This window comes from Talpa europaea, assembly GCF_964194135.1.
Source record: "Talpa europaea genome assembly, chromosome: 8".
In the NCBI taxonomy this organism is placed as follows: Eukaryota; Metazoa; Chordata; class Mammalia; order Eulipotyphla; family Talpidae; genus Talpa; species Talpa europaea.
In genome coordinates this window covers 29276892-29297031 of record NC_140075.1, presented here as the reverse complement: position 1 = coordinate 29297031, position 20140 = coordinate 29276892, and the positions used below count along the sequence as shown (strand labels likewise).

General features: G+C 34.4%; 1 protein-coding gene across 1 annotated transcript in view; it reads right to left on the bottom strand.

Moving 5' to 3' along the window:
• Positions 1–20140, bottom strand: part of SPRED1 (sprouty related EVH1 domain containing 1) — a gene marked incomplete at both ends in the record, with an annotated part of 91987 nt that overhangs the window by 29583 nt on the left and 42264 nt on the right. The window contains 3 exons of the mRNA XM_084240818.1: positions 2122–2171; positions 4423–4591; positions 19955–20129. Of these exons, the coding sequence (XP_084096944.1) occupies positions 2122–2171; positions 4423–4591; positions 19955–20129 (394 nt within the window). The remainder of the gene's footprint in view (positions 1–2121; positions 2172–4422; positions 4592–19954; positions 20130–20140) is intronic.

The following is a 20140-nucleotide window of genomic DNA, read 5'->3' as shown; positions in this document are numbered from 1 at the left end:
GTTCAAAAGCTCATTGCCTTTCAACTTGTTTTCTGCCAGGAGAATTTTGGTGATCCAAAAGGTCTCTCTTCAGTCCAAGTTGGTGATATTTCTGTCAATATAATTCTTTTGAAAACTGTAAGTCTCTTATGAATCTTATTGGGGTTCATCCCACTAGAACAAAAAATGCACTCACAAATCTGAGATAAGAAACTCTTCTCTAAATTTCTCCTAACAGATATCCTTAAACTTACTTATTAAGCCTTGTTACATTGACCGAATGTTGTCTGAAGTAAACCACAGAGCTTCCTGGGGTCTCAACAAAGGATTTTATAGTCTAACTCTGGACTTCATTTTCAGACAAAGCTATTCTGAGAGTGACCTTGATTTGATCTTTGCCTGGAAGCCATTTCCTAATGTTAGCATAGTCTGACATATTGAGAGGCTGTGAATTTTCTAAACCAGCAAGTCCTGGTTCCTTTTTGTTTAGGAGCCTTTCCTTAGGCTATTTCCTTCTCCAGTTTTACCATAAGCAGAAAGAAGAAACCAAGCAACATCTTTAATCTTTTGCCTGAAAAATCTCCATGGCTGGATCACCCAGGTCATTGGATACATTTTCTATTTACTTCCCACATTACCACATGTGACAGTGTTGCTAAACTTTTCTGTCACTACATAACAATGATTCCCTTTTTTCCCAGTTTCTAACATGGTTTTCTTCATTTTCTTTTAAGCCCTTACTAGCAGTCTCGACCTCAAAGATTTAACATTCAAGTTTTCATCCACTAACTCAATTCAAAGTTGCTCCCACACTTTAAAGTATTTGTTATGGCAGTATCTTGTAACAGGTACCAAAATCTTTATTATTAATAAATAACCCTGCACTTAATGACTTATGTTAACATTTACTATTTTACAGTTTCTATAAATCACAAATTTAAAAACAGCTAAACTAGGTGTTTCTGACTCACAACCACTAATGAGTCAAGATACCAGTCATGGTCATTGCAGTCATCCACAGGCTTATTAGAGGATGAATGACTTGCTTCCAGGGTCACTCAATAACATGGTTATATCTTCAACACATGGTACGTCCCTATAAAGTTGTTTGAGTGTCTTCATGACATAGCATTCATGCCTATGAATGTTTCTGATGGAATCAATTTCCAGTAACCTATACTTAGGAAATAGTGATGCAGAAAAAATTTTAGAGAAAGATGTGAGCATAAAAAAATATTAATAATTAAAAAAAGCTATTTTTTAAAATCAGAGAATGGGAATGACTGAATTAATTTATATCTTCACGGTGCAACCATAAGAATTTTACTGCTTTTGCATTTGGAATATACTGAGTAATAAAAACAAACAAAAATGAAATGGTGCTATTTTTACTCAATGAAAATGTTAATTTTTTTGGATTTCTTTTGCATTGTGGGCTTCTGAGTTTATATGGCTTTCTTTTTTAGCATTTTTCAAGTTTGTTGCAATTATTATTAATACTCAGGATAATAGCAAAGGAAACCAAATTTGTATGTGAATCTTGTATTAATATTACATTACTCATAGGATTTTAATAATAGTTGTGACCTAAAGTAATAACAAAAGGTTTTATGTGCATTTAAAATGAGAAAAGAAAAATGCTTATTTTTGAAAATTTAAGAAATACAGCAAAGTATAAAGAAAAGAACAGGAATATGTTAACATCCATAACCACCATACATATTTAAAAATACTGCCCAGCTTTTAGCGATGCCAGTCTAAATGTTGTGAAGGTGATTTCAGATGTGACTAATATTTTAAAAGAGCAAAAGAGATTATTCTTCATTAAGAGGTAGACTTCATCATAAAAAGACAAGACTGAGGTCTCCCAAAGAGGAAGTTCGCCTGAAGAATGCCTTCTTGCACAAGGTTGTGACATCAACTCAAGCAAGAAACATATATACATATTATGTGTATAAAAATATGTATATGCAGGCGTATACACACACACACACCATCCCATCCCCCACTTGTACTATGGAAATTGACAGTGTCTTAGAAATTCTATGTCTTAGAAGTTCTATGAGTTGTTCTATTTTTCAAGGTTGGGATTTCCTCCACCGTCTCTAAGTTTAGAAATCCCTTTCAAGCCAAACTACTTACTTGTAAATCATCTTCAGTTTCTTCAGCATCATTTTTTAATGCTGGGCAACCTAAGAAAAAATGAAAAAGTTTATTAAGCATAGAATTTTTGACTTGTATTTTGTTTTGCCAACTAATTGAGTATATCATTATATTACTTTAGAAATGCTTAGAGATCATTTTGGCCTGCCAGATATTGACCACTTATATTTTCTGCTTGTTAAGACAATAAAGTAATGAGTTTTTTCCTACAGGTTTTTTTTTTTTCCTACTAAAGAGATGTTCTTTGTGAAGGTGCACTCTCTACAGCAAGTCCTATCCTTGATTTCTCAAAAGTCTCAAAATTATAGGCAGATTATATGCACCACAAACCTCTGTGTGTTTACGTAATGTTCATATATAATTTAGTCAATTTTTCTAAATAGTCTCACCCAAAAACAGTATTTAATACCCAGAACTAGGGTTTAAGGTACTTTAGCAAAACAAAGAAAAACAAGTGACCATTAATCCATTCTTGTCAACAGCTAATTGTTGCTATTGATCATGATGCTATCAATGTCTCTATAAGGTTTTCATGGTATTCAAGAGTGCCTTTAATATTGATAAATGATGGAGGGATTTATTCTAGCAAATTCTTCTGAGTTTGTTAGACTTAAAAGACAAAACTAGCAGAAAGAACCTGTCCTTTGGAAAGGGTAGCATTGTTTATTATCAAGGAAAGTTAAGAGAAATTTGATGGGATCATTGAAAGTCTATGCAGTGGTTAATAATGAGTATGTTTTTTTTAAAGTTCAAAAATAATGAGACGGGATGAGTACCAATGTCTTTTTAGGCTTTTTCTTGTAAGTGTCCTTTTAAAACACTAAGCTCGTTCTATTTGATCCTGAACAAAGCACACTCTTATAGGGACATGAGGGTGAGTTTAAATTTACCTCAAAACTTAAATTCCAGTGGCCATGGATATCGATGTTCTCTTTAAAGCATCAGTTTCTCAAACCTAGCTAAAAATCAGGATAAACTGGGAAGTATTTTTAAAATAATTCTAATGCCAGAGTATATTTTCAAACCAATGATGTCAGAATCTCTGAGGTGTGAGGAATTAGGCATCCTGCAACTTTTAATTTGTAAGTTTCTTATTGTGATTTGAGAACCACAACCATTGCTATTCAATGTATCTGTATTCACTTTATCCCACCTCCCAATTTATAATATAATCATTCAACTAGGAGAATACTTTCTTATAACATTTTAACTATTCAGGAAGTTTTTAAAAACAGATGAAGTTGTCTATAGTGGGGACCAGTTACTTTAATTTTCAAAAGCCTTCCAGATAATTCACATGTGCAGCCAACGTTGAAATCTATGGACAATTTATATAGGTTCTTATAAAAAAAAAATGACTATTTTATGGAATTTTCTAAAACTGAAATCAATGTTACCAAATTCTAATCTTTTAAAGCAAATTAAATAAGTTATTTAACCCCAGTTTTATGTATTATCAATACAAATGTGTACTAAGCATTTCCATAGTCTTGCATGTGGTTTGGCTCTTAATTAGTTCAGTTCTTTAAATTTTCTACAATACTGTCTTCAAAATATACAAATCACATTGTTGTATAGCACATTTTGATTCATTTACTTTATAAAGAAGGTTATCTCAATTAGTAGAGTCTTCTTAATCAGAAAAACAAATCAAATTCTAGTTACTACATCCTTCTTGGGAAGAAATGGATTTTAATGTAATTTCTTTTTGTTTTAATTGCAGAGAGGCTGGTCTTACACGTAAATACATTCTTCCTCCTTTTAAAATTTGCATGCTTTAGAGTTAATAATATTAACAGATTGGCAAGATACGCAAAGGGTATACAAAAGATGAGCCTGGGTGCTCTGCCAATCTTCCATAATGAAATCAGGTACTTTGAGAGAGGAAGAGTTTTACCACAGAATAACCACAACTTACATATATTTGTTTATTGGGACATTTTCTCTATCATTACAAAACAAGGATATGACTGCTTTAACATACATAAATGGAAAGCCTCACTGGGACTTTGAAAAGTTCTACCTGATGCATTCCCTCTTCTTCAAGTTCTTATTTGAAAATAATTTGAATTATCTGAAGCCTGCAGTTAAATGGCCCTTCAAGATAATAAATGCACTTGGTATAAACTGTGATGTGAGAAATATAAAACAGACTCAGAAGCCCATTATTTTATCTTCACCTACAGTGAGCTTTTAAGGCCTACACACATAACACAAAAGCTGACTTGCTTGAAGTCACTATACTCTACTATGAATAGCTGATAAATAAAGAAAACATACCTTGAGAAATATCCTCTATAGCTCTTCGAATGCCTCTATCAAAAGCCCTTGCATCAGCAGGACTTTGAAAGGTAAGGCCAAATTTCTTGTCATCAATCTTCCAGTGGTGAAATGTTGGAGTGACCTTATTGTAAATAAGGTCTTTTTTAAGCATACATTCCAAAACCACCTGCCAAAAGTTAAATATCAAAATTACAACACATATATATCAAATGTATCTCATATAATTCTTTTTTTTTTAAATTATTCATTTTTATATATTTTTTTAAAGATTTATTTATTTATACAAGCACTGGGTACAGTCAGAAGCGCGGGAGGGTGAGAGAATTCACCAGAAGCAGAGCGGGGAGCAGAGCAGGCAGAAGGACCGAAGTACACTGCTGAGGGGAGCAGCGGGCGGCAGGAGAGGTCTGCGCGCCATGTGGGACCCTCGCCCGGTGGCTGGGGATCGAACCTGCGCTGCAGAGGCTGCGGGCAGCTTTGCAACCCAGCGCTCAACCGCTGCGCCACCAGGGAGGCCTGTCTCATATAATTCTTAAACACAAACAGGTGAGAAAAGTTACTGTATTTTAATATAAAAATTCCCCCATATATTAATGCAGAAATCTTGCTACTTAATCTACGTCATGAAGTCACTCTACAGATATTAAGATGGAATTTAAGAGGATTCTGGTGGCAGAGTACCAAGCAATAGGACTCTGACGTACCACCTACACATCACTTGAGGTGGCAGAATCTCTCTAATATAACTATGTTGGAGGTGTAATCTGTTAAAAGCTTGTAATTTCCATGGAAAGAAGTAAGCAGTAAATTATGGTAAATTTTATCTATTAGCACATAACTATCCATCCATTCCACATTCCAAGCTTCTTGGCAGACACACGTACACCAGTTTTTCTGAAGTAGCTTGCAAACAGCTAAAGGGTCAAGGTGGGTAAAAAGGGCCCTGCCCTCCAAATATCAGGGAACTGTGCTTTGATCTCTGATTGTTGCTTTTAATCAGAGAGGTGCAGACAAAAATGCCAGGTATTATTGATTTACCTTCCCCCATAACTGTAAGTCCGTCCTTACTATCAGAATGAAATGACTTTTCAGGGTCAGAGCCCTTTTTATTTTCTCATTTTGGGAGCCAGACATTAAAGAGCGGGATAGTCAGAAACAACAACATAAATGTCAGAAAGTGGCTGTGTAAGTCTCCAGGGAAAGGCTCAGAAAGACAGAGCAGACCTTTAGGTTACAATTCAAGCTGATCATCGAGACTGTCTACAACCAAAAATAATAACAGAAACCAGCAAATGCTGGAGAAGAGGGATTTCCAGAGTTAACATGCTATTAGATTCAAATGCACGGTGTTCAACAACAACACATGCATACAAGAAACAATTAAGTATAGCCCACTGAAAAGGACAAAATATCAACAGAAACTGTCCCTGAAAAAGATCTGAAGCGGATCTGCTATACTAAGGCTTTAAAACTATCCTAAAGATTTCAAAGAACTAGAGAATATGAGAAAATCAAGAAGTGATATGTGAACAAAATGGAAATAACAATAAGAGGATAAAAAACCTAAAAAGAAACCAAGAAGAAATCCAGGAACTGAAAGGTACAATAACTGAAATGAAAAATTTACTAGAGGAATACAAAAGCAGAATTGAGCAGGCAGAATAAAGCATCAGTGAACTTGAAGCCAGGGAAGTAGAAATTATTAAGTCTCCATAAGAGAAAGAAAAATGATTAACAAAAAGCAAATAGAGCCTAACAACAACAAAAAGGTGGAATAAAAGCAATAGAACCTAAGACCTATACCGACACCATCTCACCAACCCACATAAACACTGTGAGGGTTTCAGAAAAAAGAGAAGGGAGCAGATAATATGTAAAGAAACAATGGCTAAAAACTCCCCAAATTTGATAAAAGATGAAAATAAATATCCAAAACAACTGAAACTCAAGATACCGAAATTGAAAGAGAATCTTAAAAACAGTAAGAGAATTGAAATATTACAAAGAATCCTAAATAAAATTATTTGCAAATCTCATGAGAAATTTTATTTCGCTACCAATGACAACTAAACACAAAAGGTAGGAATGAAAGAAATGAAGGTTATAAGCTATGGTAATACATTAACAGAAATCCCTATGTATCAGTAATTAAATGCATCTGTATTAATCTAACTGAATGACAGATTGGTAGAATGAGTAAAAACACATATTCATACTACATGTCTAGAAATGACTCACCTTAGATCCAACATTACAAAGAGATTGAAAGTGAAAAAATGGTTGAAGATATTCCCTTCAAGTAGCAAAGAAAAGAGAAGTAGGAAATCATTATATATTAGGGGAGATCTTTTTTTGAGCATAGGAGGACTAGCTTGAATACCATATGAAGGTACTCAATGACTTCAAGGAGCTTGTGAACAGATTTGAGGAGCTTAGATTAGTAAATTTTAATAGCAGTTAAAAGATTTCAATTTCTAAACTCAGGCTGTGGGAGGCACCAGCAGTAGGTATATCACCCAAAACTAGAATCAGTCTATGTGGCCTTCCTCAAGTAAATGGTTAAACAAACATTAATACTATGGAATCTTGCCATTCTTTTACCATCAATCATAATATAATATCTGTCTTGAGTCATGCTACACACACTTATGTAATAGGAAAAATTTAGAATCTGCTCCTTTCGATCACGACTGCCTCTCACAATTTTGTTCAGCTAAGTTTCCCCCTTGTTATTTTGTGCCCACATAATAAAACATCATTACAGTTGTTGATTTTAATGGGAGTTAATACTTGAATAAATTGCTGCCATATACGCACATTTGCATGATATTTATTTCTGGAATATAAACAAAAACATTGAAAGCATGTTTTTTAAAAAGTAAAGTCAAGTGAAGAATAAAATGAGAAGTCTTAATATATATCTTCTTAGATTCCAGAGGAGGGAATAGAAGGAATTGGTAGGGACAATATTCAGAAAGAGGAGAATGAGAGTTTTCCTGAATTGATGAAATTCTCAAATTGAAGAACCAATATCATTGATTGGAAGAATTTTGTTTTGCATTTTTCCAGTTTCCTAAAATGTATTTACTGTAAAAGGATGTATTTACCCCATGCAAACAGTGTTGCTTGTTATTACTATATTAATCAATAATTTGAATAATTCTGTTTTGTGTTTTTGTTTGCTGTAGAGGTGCCTTAAGTCACAGGGAGAAATGAATAATAATAAAAAAAAGTGAAGCATTTAAAAAAAAAAAGATTTCCATTTCTAACACTTTTATCTTCTGAAAAAAAATTCTGCTGTATTTTATAGAGGACTGTTTGCCAGAAGAATTTAAAATAAACCAAGGGAAATAGGGTCATAAGTGCATTTTTGTTTCACTAATAACCAAAAATTTGGGAGAGTAAAATTAAATAAGTACTTTTAAACTACCATGTTAATTATTATAGTTCCTACCTTATAAGTAGATAATTATATGTTTACAAATAGTATTATATAAGAAGTACAGTTAGAAACTAGACTTAAAGTTTTTACTTCCTTTACCACAGAAGGAAAAAAAGAGGGAGTGAATATTCTTTAAATGTGAAAGAGCAGATTAGAGACATGACAAGTAAATGCTACATGATGTTGCACTACAAAATACTGAACATAAAATGCTGTAAGAACATTATTAATACAGATTTGAATGTGGATTGTTTATTAAAAGTTCTGTATGTTTAATTTCTAAATACTATTAGACTGTGATTATGTTAAAAAAAAAAAAGTTTTTAAAGAAAAATACACCAAAGTATTAAGGGCTTATGTAAGACAGGATATATGTAACTTCAAACAGCTCAAAAACAATTATGGGTGTGTGCATGCACACAATGATTAAACCAATTTAGTAAATGTTAAATATTGATGAATCTGTATAAAGGTGTACAGTTCTTTTAGTATTCTTGTTCAAGATTGATTATTTGCAAAGAGCAGTGAAATGAACAAAAGTGCAAAAGTACAAAAAAAGCAGTATTAGGAATGAAAAGGGAGACAAAACTGAAAAAAACTAAGAGACATAACCACTTTCCTAGAAAGATTATAAATTGCCAAAGCTGATTGAAATACAGAAGAGGTGTGAACTTACTCTTCCAAATCATATAATCAACTGCTATCTCAGTTAACAAAAAAGAGAAAATAGAAGAGTATTCGGAACCATTAGCCATTGAAGACAATGAATCAATAAGTGAGAGTGAAAGGGATGAGGAAAGGGAAGGTGAGATACACTGGGGTCCATCAGCACCGCTGGGAAAGGGGTTAAGAACTAGTGATCACAAGCAAGAAGGCTACGTTCAGCAGAGAAGTTAGAGGCAATTACAATAGACCAAAAAGAGGAGGAAACTAGCATAACTGACTTCTAACTGGGTCAGTGCCTGACTAATTCCTGGTGGCCACAATAAAGAACATGAAATTCTTGGGAACATGAAATATTACCTGTTTCTTTACTTGTCTTCTTTCCATGAGCTATGAGTTCTGAATTGTCAGAATAAAACTAAATAAACAATCCCATTCTCCTTCTACTAGGTCTACATAATTTGGAGAATGACTCAACATAGTTCTGATGGAATCTCCATGACATAAAGATTTAACAGCCATGAATATTTAGTGGTCAACATATACAGCAATTATTTACATAACACAAAAACCATTTAGGAACATAAATTCACACAAAAACACAATGATATCTGCAGATCCGTCAGCCTTTGAGGTTACTAAAATGGAGAAAAATCAATGAAACAAAAAGCAAAACAGTAAGATAAGACTGACAAATTCAAAATGAATATACTGGCTTGTTGGAAAAGTCATGACACATTTTTGCTTGAAAAACAAAAAAACATGTCATGACTTATCTGACAACCCAACATAAATCACCAATTTCAGAAAGAAACAGATGATATTGCAGAGTTCTGGTAGCCTTTAAAAGAATAACTGAGATACTAATATATAATTATAAATTAGGCAACTTAGAAGAAATGGACCATATTTTTCTGAATACCACGTTATCAAAACTCAAAATAAAACAGATAACCTGTGCAGTCCTAGAACCATTAAAGAAATTCAATTTGTAATTTAAAAGCTCCCCCCTAAAAGACTTCCACACTGACATGGCTTCACTGAGCACACGAACAAATATTTGAAGAGGAACTAACATCAACTTTACACATATCTTCCAGAAAACAGAACAATTCCTAATTTATTTACTGAGGCCATTATTACCTTGAAACCAAGGCTAAACAAAGAATACAAAAGAAGAAAGCCTACAGACCAAAACTTCTCATGAAATTAAACAAAATTCCTCAATAAAAAAGTAGCAAATTAGGGCTTCCCCGGTGGCGCAGCGGTTGAGCGCTGGGTTGCAAAGCTGCCTGCGGCCTCTGCCGTGCCGGTTCGATCCCCTGCTGCTCCCCGGCCACCGGAGGAGGGTCCCACATGGCGCGCAGACCTCTCCTGCCGCCCGCTGCTCCCCTCAGCAGTGTACTTCGGTCCTTCTGCCTGCTCTGCTCCCCGCTCTGGCTCTGGTGAATTCTCTCACCTTCCCGCGCTTCTGACTGTACCCAGTGCATGTATAAACAAACAAACAAATAAATAAATAAAACATGCCTCTAAAAAAAAAAAAAAAGTAGCAAATTAAAACCAACAATAAATAAGATGGCTACCTTCCCATCTTGGCCAAATAAACATACAGAGACCAATCAGTGCAATCCAGCATATCAAAATAAAAAAAGGGATCTTATCAATGGACACAGAAAAAGCATATGGTACACTCCAACACCCATTCATGATAAAAATAACTACTATTACCATTCTTAGTCAACACAGAACTGGAAGTTCTGGCCACTACAATAAGGGAAGAAAAAGAAATAAAAGTCATGCAAATTGAAAAGGAAGAAGTAAAACTGGTCATATTTCCATGTGAAATTATTGTTTGCATTAAAAAAAAATCTCTAGGAAGCTACCAAAAAACCCTGCTGGTTTAGCAAGATAACAGGATGCAACATCAACACACAAATATTAATCACATTTCTATACATGTGTTGAGTATAAAACAAACATATACTATCCAATAATATAAATGCAGTACCATTTATAAATTGAAACACTGAAGTATATACGTATCATATGCAGAATCCCATATGCTAAGAAAAAAAAAAAAAATCACATAATGCTAATAAAAGAATTCAAAGAAGCCCTAACTAGAGATAAACCTTGTATGTGGATTAGGAGATTTAACATAGTAAAGCTGTCAAATTGACCCATAAGTTTAATACACTTCCCATCAAAATTCCAGTAAATACTTTTGTAGACATAGACAAGATTATTCTATAATGTATATGGACAGCAGCTATTAAAATCTTGAGAAAGCAGACTAAATACTCACTACCCAATATTAGGATTTACAATATAACCACACTAATCCAAATTGCAACACTTGTGGAATGATATGCAAATAGAAGCATGGAATAAAATAGAGGACCTACACAAATAGGCTTAACTGATTTTGTTAAAAAGAATACAAAAGAATTTAATGGAGAAAAAGCAAAGTTCTCAATAAACGGTGCTGGAAAAACGAGACATTTAGAGGTGAATGAAATCAATTTTGATGTAAGTATCTAGCTTTATATAAAAATTAACCCACAATGAGCCACAGACTTAAATATAAAAGTAAACTATTAAATATTTAGGATTAAAAAAAAAAACAGGATAAATCTTCAGGACCAAGGGCTAGGCAGCATTCTTGGACTTGGCACCCAAATTATGATTCATAAAAGGTAAAGTGGACTTTATCAAAATATAAATTCTGCCCTACAAAAGACCCCATGAAGATGACAAGATATGCTCCAGATAGGGAGAAAACATTTGGAAATCTCATATCCTGACAAATGAACTAATATCTAGAATAGAAAAAGATCTCTCCAAACTCAACAACAAAAAATCCCAACATTCCACTGAGAAAACTGGCAAAGGACAGGAAATAGGAACTTTACTAATAAAAGCATAACTAAGTACATGAAAAGATATTTGACATTATTAGCCATCACAGAGATGCAAATTAAAACCACAAGGAGCTACTACCAACTTACTACAATAAGTAAAATAAAAAAATAGTGACTATATAAAATATTGTCAAGAATGCTTGAAAATTATATTGCTCATAAGCTGCTGGTGGATATGCAAAATGGTACAGCCAATCTGGGGGAAATTCAGCAGTTTCTTATAAAACTACTGTGGAAACTACTGCATAATAAGCCAGCAGCTGTACTCTTGCATTTATCCCAGAGAAATAAAACTTAAAGTTACATGCATTGAAAAACTTGCACATGAATGTTCATAATGTATTTATTTGCAATAGCCCAAAATTGCAAACAGGCTAGATGTCCTTAAATGAGTCAACAGTCAAACAGACTTAGGTTCACAGCTATTATGGAATACTAGACACCAATAAAAAGGAACAAGCTGCTGATACATTCAATAAGGACAAGTCCTGAAGGAAACTATGCTGAATGAAAAGAATCAATCGTGAAAGGTTACACACTTATAATTCTAATTATATAAGAGTTTTAAAATTACAGAAATGGAGAATGATGAGTGGTTGCACAGCCAGAAGAGAGGTAGGTGCATGACTAACATAAAAAGCTTAGCACACAGAAGACATTCAGGTAGCTGTTGAATGATTAGAATATTAACCAATCAACTAAAAGCATGGCATATTTAAATTATTGTAGGTTCTAATAGGTCAAAATTCACAAGGAAGTATTTAGAAAGCTAATAGTTAAGGTCAGTAGTTTGAGATAAAGTTTTGGGCTATAATTTAGCTATTAGAGAGTCTATTAGCTAATATAACAGCTGAAAAATAAGCAGTAAGGATGAAATGGAAAAGATGTGCAATATATTATGAAATATATCACAATCAGGTATAAGATAATGAGGAAATCAAGATAATACTGATAAGCATAACAGCAGATCAAGCAGTATAACTCAGTAACTAAGGAATGGAATGACAACAATTAAAAATAATTGAATAATAAAGCAGACATGTAGTACAGACAGTAAAGAAATTGACTGTGGAAGGTCAATTTTAAGTTTTCTACAAAGAGAAAGTTAAAGGGCCCCCCCCTGGTGGCGCAGCGATTGAGCGCTGGGCTGCGAAGCTGCCCACAGCCTCTGCAGCACCGGTTCGATCTCTGGCAGGGTTTGATCTCCGGCAGCAGGCGAGGGCCCCACATTGCACACAGACCTACCTCTCCTGCCGCCAGCTGCTCCCCTCAGCAGTGTATTTTGTCAGTCTGCCTGTTCTGTTCCCTGCTCTGGCTCTGGTGAATTCTCTCACCCTCCCACTTCTGACTGTACCCAGTGCTTGTATAAATAAATAAATAAATCTTAAAAAAAAAAAAAAAAAAAGACAGAGAAAGTAAAGGCAACCAGGTAAAACAAGACATACTCTAAATCTTAATTTTCAGGAAATAGTTACTGTATGGCTTTAAGATAAAGAAGACAGAAATGCTAATGGACAGGTTTTTTTTTTTCTTCAACAAAATATCAGCAATACTAAACAATTAACTGCTGTACAACAACTGCTGGAAGAAAGTCACAGATTCATGATTATATAGAAAAATCACTAATAGGGCCTCCCCGTTGGTGCAGCGGTTGAGCGCTGGGTTGCGAAGCTGCCCGCAGCCTCTGCAGCGCCGGTTCGATCCCTGGCTGCTCCCCGGGCACCAGAGAAGGGTCCCACATGGCACGCAGACCTCTCCTGCCGCCCGCTGCTCCCCTCAGCAGTGTGCTTCGGTCCTTCTGCCTGCTCTTCTTCCCACTCTGGCTCCGGTGAATTCTCTCACCCTCCCGTGCTTCTAACTGTACCCAGTGCTTGTATGTATGTATAAATATGTATGTATAAATAAATAAATCTTTAAAAGAAAAATCACTAATAGTGCAATTTATTATATTTTCAATAAACTGATCCTAAAATAGAAAGGTAATTTTGGATTAGCTGAATGTGTTATAATCAGCATTTCTCTCAATTCCACCCCCTCTTAGCAAAACTGGTCTGCTTTAGATGCTTTCTCTAATTCAATTGTCCTCTCTTTTTCCACCTGTGGGGGGGGGGGGAAGGAAATTGTTCCCACCATTATTGTTTCTTTAGAACTAGCAAACTCTGTCTGTATTCTCTGCTCTACATAAACTCTTTATATGTTATCTGTATAGTTATCTAGTTAATGTAAAAAAAGAGGAGGGTGTTCTCATAAGCTTAATGCAAAGTTCTTTGAGAACAAGGAGTAACTCCATAAGGCAACATCACAAAAGTGAATGCCTTTGGATACTGGTAGATAATTTATAGACAAACAAGGAAGGGAAGATTATAAATGATTTTTGTGTTGTGCTAAGAAATGAAATTATCAAGGAAATTACTAGGATCTATTAAAGGAATATCAGACCCAAGCTTTAGAAAATTAAGTATAGTACGCAATGCAAAAGCTAGACAACAGATAAAACAGATCTAAGAAGTAAAAGAGTATGGAGTAATTCAGAAAGATATGAGGAAAAAGATGAAATAAAATCAAGAGTAAGGTTTTATTTGAATAAATGGAGGAATCACTTTTCCTATTATTGATGCATAGTTTTGACACTTTTCCTCAAGCTCTTTTATACCATAGCATAAGAACTTAAAAGAACAGATATATGCAATTTAAAAATATTCCAACTATGAAAATATGAACATAGGCCTCATTCATTTTAGAAAACTTTATTCAAATATTACCTCGAATCTCAATAAGCTCTTTCTTTCTTCCTTTTTTTTAGGTATGCATTATTTATTTGCTTGTTTGTTTGTTTGTTTGTTTATACATGCACTGGGTACAGTCAGAAGCACAGGAGGGTGAGAGAATTCACCAGAGCCAGAGCGGGTAGCAGAGCAGGCAGAAGGACCGAAGTACACTGCCGAGGGGAGCAGCGGGCGGCAGGAGAGGTCTGCGCGCCATGTGGGACCCTCCTCCGGTGGCCGGGGAGCAGCCGGGGATCGAACCGGCACTGCAGAGGCCGCAGACAGCTTCGTAACCCAGCGCTCAACCACTGCAAAACCGGGGAGGCCCAATAAGCTCTTTCTTGGTGATCCTATCCAATAATTTAATCTAACTACTGACAATAAAACTCCCTACATTCCTTATCCTTGCTTTGTTTTACCCTTTAACACTTAGGACTTACTAGGAAATTATTTTTTCTCAATTTATTCTAATATTTCTTCTTCATCAAAATGTATACTACCTAAGAAATGAATTTGGATTTCTTTGTTCATTTATCTACCTCCAGTGCCTAGAACAATATCTAGCACATAGTAGCTGTTTAAGTATTTATTGCATCAAATACTTACTTTTCAAAAGGGAGTATTATCCTTTTAATAAAGTAGGACTGAATAAATTTCTTTAGTGTAAAGTAAGGTTAAAAACTAAGCGACATATTGTCTACTGAAATATGAATGAGTATAGTTTTAAATGACTGACAAGGAAAACAGATTGGATTAAAACAGAAAATAGTAGATAAGATAAAGCCAGAAGAAATCTTGTGAAACTGGGAGAAAATCGAAGGCACAAAGTAATAGAGTAGGTGTGAAACTGAAGAGCAGGAAAAGAGAAATAAAAAGAAATGACAGGAAACTGTAAAATTCTTCAAATGACACAGTTCTGGGTAACAATCAGATCCAGGAAAGGAGTCTGCTGAAACGAAGACCAGAAGGTCAAGACTGCAAAGTAAAGTAGCCAAGAATGATGATGAGGCTCAGATGTGGAAAAACTGTCTGCTAAAGTCAGTATATGAAAATGAAAGCTAGTGTGTGGTAATTTAAATGGTACAGAGTGTCAATAATGACATTTATATATTTTGTAAAGATGGTAAGAGTAACACTATGTAAGGGGGATAAGAAAAATTAATGCCCACACCATCCTGAACCCCACTCCCCTTCCCCTTTAAGACTGTGATATGAGGGTGAACAGAAGCAGTATCTTCCAAGAGAAAGCGTTACTAGGAGGCTAAAGGGAAAGTTAGTTAATGCAATTGGCTTTTAGTGGAGGAAGAGTTCTGTAAAAGGATTAAGGTTTCACAGTGGAATAATTCAGAGGCACAGTGGGAAAAGCTAAGCAGGAAATTGTTCTGTACTTTTATAAAGCTGAACCCAAGGCAGAAAGATATTTGCACGGTCTTTTGCTTTCCCATGGAAGAAAGGGGACAAGTCACATTTTTAATGAAGAAGCTACTGCTACACTGTAACTTTGCTTCCTAGAAAACACTAATTTTGTTTTAGGCCACAGTAACTGAAAAGAATTCCCATTTTAAAATGTATCCTTTTAAACAACAGAACCATCTACCATATAGACACTTTAAGTTTTATATACTACTTTTTATCTACAACCCAAGTACTTATTAAGCCAAGAAACAATTCCTTAATATTTTTGGCAATATACCAAACTTGAGATGTTTGTTTTTCCCTTTCTTCATTTCAGTATCATCACATTTTTCATACTAAGTGTATAACGACAGCTATCTTATGCTCTGACACAGCACAGTGACTTTTCCTTATTTCCACAGAGCAATGTAAGTAATTCAGATGTCTTAAGAGTCCTATTCTTTTATCTTTTTCTATCCTTCTATATAACTCACTTCATTTCTTGGTTATCTCTTAGCCCATAAGACACATCAAAAAAGCATATAACTTTAGCAATTTTTTATTTTAATAAATATTTTATTACTTATTACACTATTAATACCTAAGTTAGAGTTCCACTGTAATTAAAATTGCATTTAGTAGTAACTGTTTTAGCAATTTTTTATCATTATTGCAAGTTCATTCAGGTTCTTATAAAAAAGGTATAATTCAATATTTCACATTTATATATCACAAATATTAATTCAGCTAAAAATGGCCAAATACTATAACCTACACTATGGCTAAGTATCATCATTAAAAGTTAGCCTATAAAAGAAAAATAGCATACTTACAGATGAGAGCCACTGTATCTCATGAACAATGAATGCAAAAGAGAAAATTTCTTTTTGGGGAATATGGAGTTTGGCAGGTTACATACTAACAAATAAATTTCAACGATATGATTCAAGCTAGCACAAACTTGCATTAAAGAATCAAAGGATTTGTTAATTATTTATAAGAAAATGTAGGATATAATTTATACAGATCAAGAAAAGTAATTCTAGCCAAAGCTCTCCTGACTAGAAAAAGGAAGAATGGAGGTATTACACTCCTGGACTTCAAACTATATTACAAAGCCATAAAAATTAAAAAAGCATTGTACTGGAACAAAACCCAATGGAACTGAATTCAAAACCCAGGCATAACGGCACACATAAATGGACAACTAATCTATAACAAAGGAGCAAAGAATATGTACTGGAACAAGGAGAGTCTCTTCATTAAATGGTGTGAGGAAACTGGACCACCAATGCAAAAGAATGAAATGACTACTCAACTCAAAATGGATAAAAGATCTGAATGTAAGACCTGAAACCATAAAATAAACAGAAGAAAACATAGGCAAAACACTCCCATGATATCTATATCTATATCTAATCTATATCTATCTATCTATCTATCTATCTATCTATCTATCTATCTATCTATCTATCTATTATATATATATATATATCTTAGACACATCTTTAAAGACTCATCCTCCAAAGCAAAGAGAGGAAAAGAGAAACAACTGGGACTACATAAAACTGATAAACAGCTGGGACTACATCAAACTAAAAACCTCTGCACAGCAAAAGAGACAATAATCAAGATGAAGAAACACCCTACAGATTAAGAAAATATTTGCACCCCACACAACTGATAAAGGACTGATATTAAAGAGCTACAAAGTGCCTACATGACTGAACAAAAACGAAATAAATAATCCAGTCAAAAAGTGGGCTGTAGAGCTAAAAAAACACTTCTCTGAAGTGGAATGCATATGGCCAACAAGCACATAGAAAAATTCTCAACATCACTTATAGTCAGGGAAATGCAAATCAAAACCACATTGAGATATCACCTCACACCAGTAAGAATGGCACACATTAAAAAACTAACAACAAATGCTGGTGAGGATGTGGAGAAAAAGGAACCCTTTTACAGTGCTGGTGGAATGCAACCATATGGAAAGCTGTATGGAGGCTCCTCAAATTACTAAAAATAGATCTACTGTATGACCCTGCAATTCCACTCCTAAGAATCTATCCAACGGATGCAAAAATATTAATTCAAAAGGATACCTGCACCCCTATAATTATTGCAGCACTATTTATAATAGCTAAAATTGGAAACAATCTAAATGCCCAAAAGCAGATGACTAGATCAAAAAGATGTGGCATATATACACAATGGAATACTACTCAGCAATCCAAAAAGATAAACTCATGCCATTCGCAGCAACATGGATGGAGCTGGAAGGGATTATGCTCAGTGAAATAAGTCAGAAGGATAAAGAAAAATATCAGGTGGTTTCACTTATATGAGGAACACAGTGAGACCACAAAAGGAATCAAAGGAGAAAAAAATAAAGACAAAACTAGCATGCAAACTATAAACTGGACACAGGGAGGGACTATGAACAACGATGTAAAAGATGTAAGTAAAAATTTAAAAAAAGAAAGAAGAGCAATTCTAAGAATCGCTTGAAAAGGCAAAGTGTCTGAGAAAAAGGTGGTACTTTCATCATCTTAGTTTACACCAACCAGGTCCAGTGTTTCTTCTGTAAATTCCTTCTCAATCACCAATAAGCATGAAAGTCAATTATGTTCATCTTCATCAATATATAACCAATTATTTCACTAATTCATTTACTCTCTTTCATATCTAAGTGATCTTTTCCTTGCTGTTATTTTTTTTAGCATGCTTTTTTCCTCCAACTCCTCTGCCACCTTTAACTTTCCTTCCTTTTTTCTAACTACTAAAAAAATCTCACTATTTAAAAATTCCTTAGAGCTCTGTTATTTTACTCAGTTTACACAATCCTCAATTTCTCTTCCAACAACATTCCCTAGTTATCATTACCCCAAATAAGACACACTACCCATAAGGACAGGTTTCTTCTTGAAAGTCTACAAGTCTTACTTAAAATGAGCATTATAGCAAATGTCAATGCTACCATCTTATCCATGGTAAACACTTTTACATACATAAACTTTTAGAGGTGACATGTTCAAGGCATTATATACACTTGACTTTAACTGGGCTTTCCTACAATCTTAAAACTACATTCTAGTTAACTGAGATACAACGTCAAGAGTGAATCATAAACTTATGAAAAAGTTACTGTGCAAAGCTTTCAAGCTAGTTTAGGGTAATTCTCTGAGGCAGAAATGAGGGCACAGATAAATTAGGAAACTTTTTAAAATGCTGAAATAATTCAGTAGTAAAAAAATATTAAGAAACCAAGTAGATCCAGTCTGAATGTTTATATTATTAAAGAATTATTTGGAACTTATAATGCATTTTCATTAGAAATAACATTATAGATGCCAAACAAGCTCAAATACCAGTCCACAATTTTTCTTTTCACAAGTATAAATATAAAGGGAATTCTAGTCATTTTCAAGTATCCAAGACATTTTCTGGCACTTGCTCATTCTGTTTTCCTAAATGTATGCTCTGATTTTGCCTCACGCAAAAAAAGACGCTAATATTACTTAGTTTTTCAGATATGATTAAGAGTGCATAAGTGACATAAAGAAAATGAAAGACTTCCTCACACTAATTAAAAAACACCGAACACTAGCAAAGATTGGATTCAATTAAAAAAAATATAGATATAAGAAAACACTCGTCTAGATGGAATACAGTAATGTTAAAAACTAGGCTGGCCACCAGATAGTCCTACAAGATTAGAATAACTAATTAATACAGAATGAGAAGAAATAAACCTGAAAATGCAGGTGTTTAGGCTAGGGATCAACAAAATTTTCCTCTACAGGGTCAGACATTTATGTTATCTATTGCAACTGCTCAACTCTGTCAGTGGAGTGAGAAAGCAGTCATAGACAAAATGCAAAAGAATGAGCTTGCTCTGTTCCAATGAAACTATTTATTATGGACACTGAAATTTAATTTTATATAATTCTCAAATGTCAGAAAATTGTTCTGTTCTTTGATATTTTTCAATCATTCATAAAACTAAAAACTATGCTTAATTGATGGGGCCAGACACAAAATAGGTAGATGTGGTCTGTGTACTATATAGTGGCCAACTTCCAGCATCAAGGATTGTAGGAAAAAAGGGAGGCAGGCTGTATTTAGTTAGTAACTAGTGGGACTGTTTGTGAATGTTCTTGCATTAAACCTAAGTAGAAAAGCAGTTCCTTTCTAATATGTGTACATTAATGTCAGCCCTAATTACAAAGAAACAGACATATTCCAGTATCTTTAACATGAAAAGAGCTACAGAAATAATCATAATTTTAAATAATTTTACAGAATCATAAAATTGTATCAATAGATGCATTATTCATTACCAGTTTGTCCCTGAGTCGCTCTCCACGGATAAAAAAGTCAGCACAGCCATTCTCTTCCTGGTGAGGGACTTTGAAAACAGTGACACAGCTTAGTCCACTCCCTCCAAGTGGTAACCATCCACCACTTGAGTCATCCCGGGTCATCACCACAGCTCGCACTCGTGCATAACTATTACTAAAATAAAT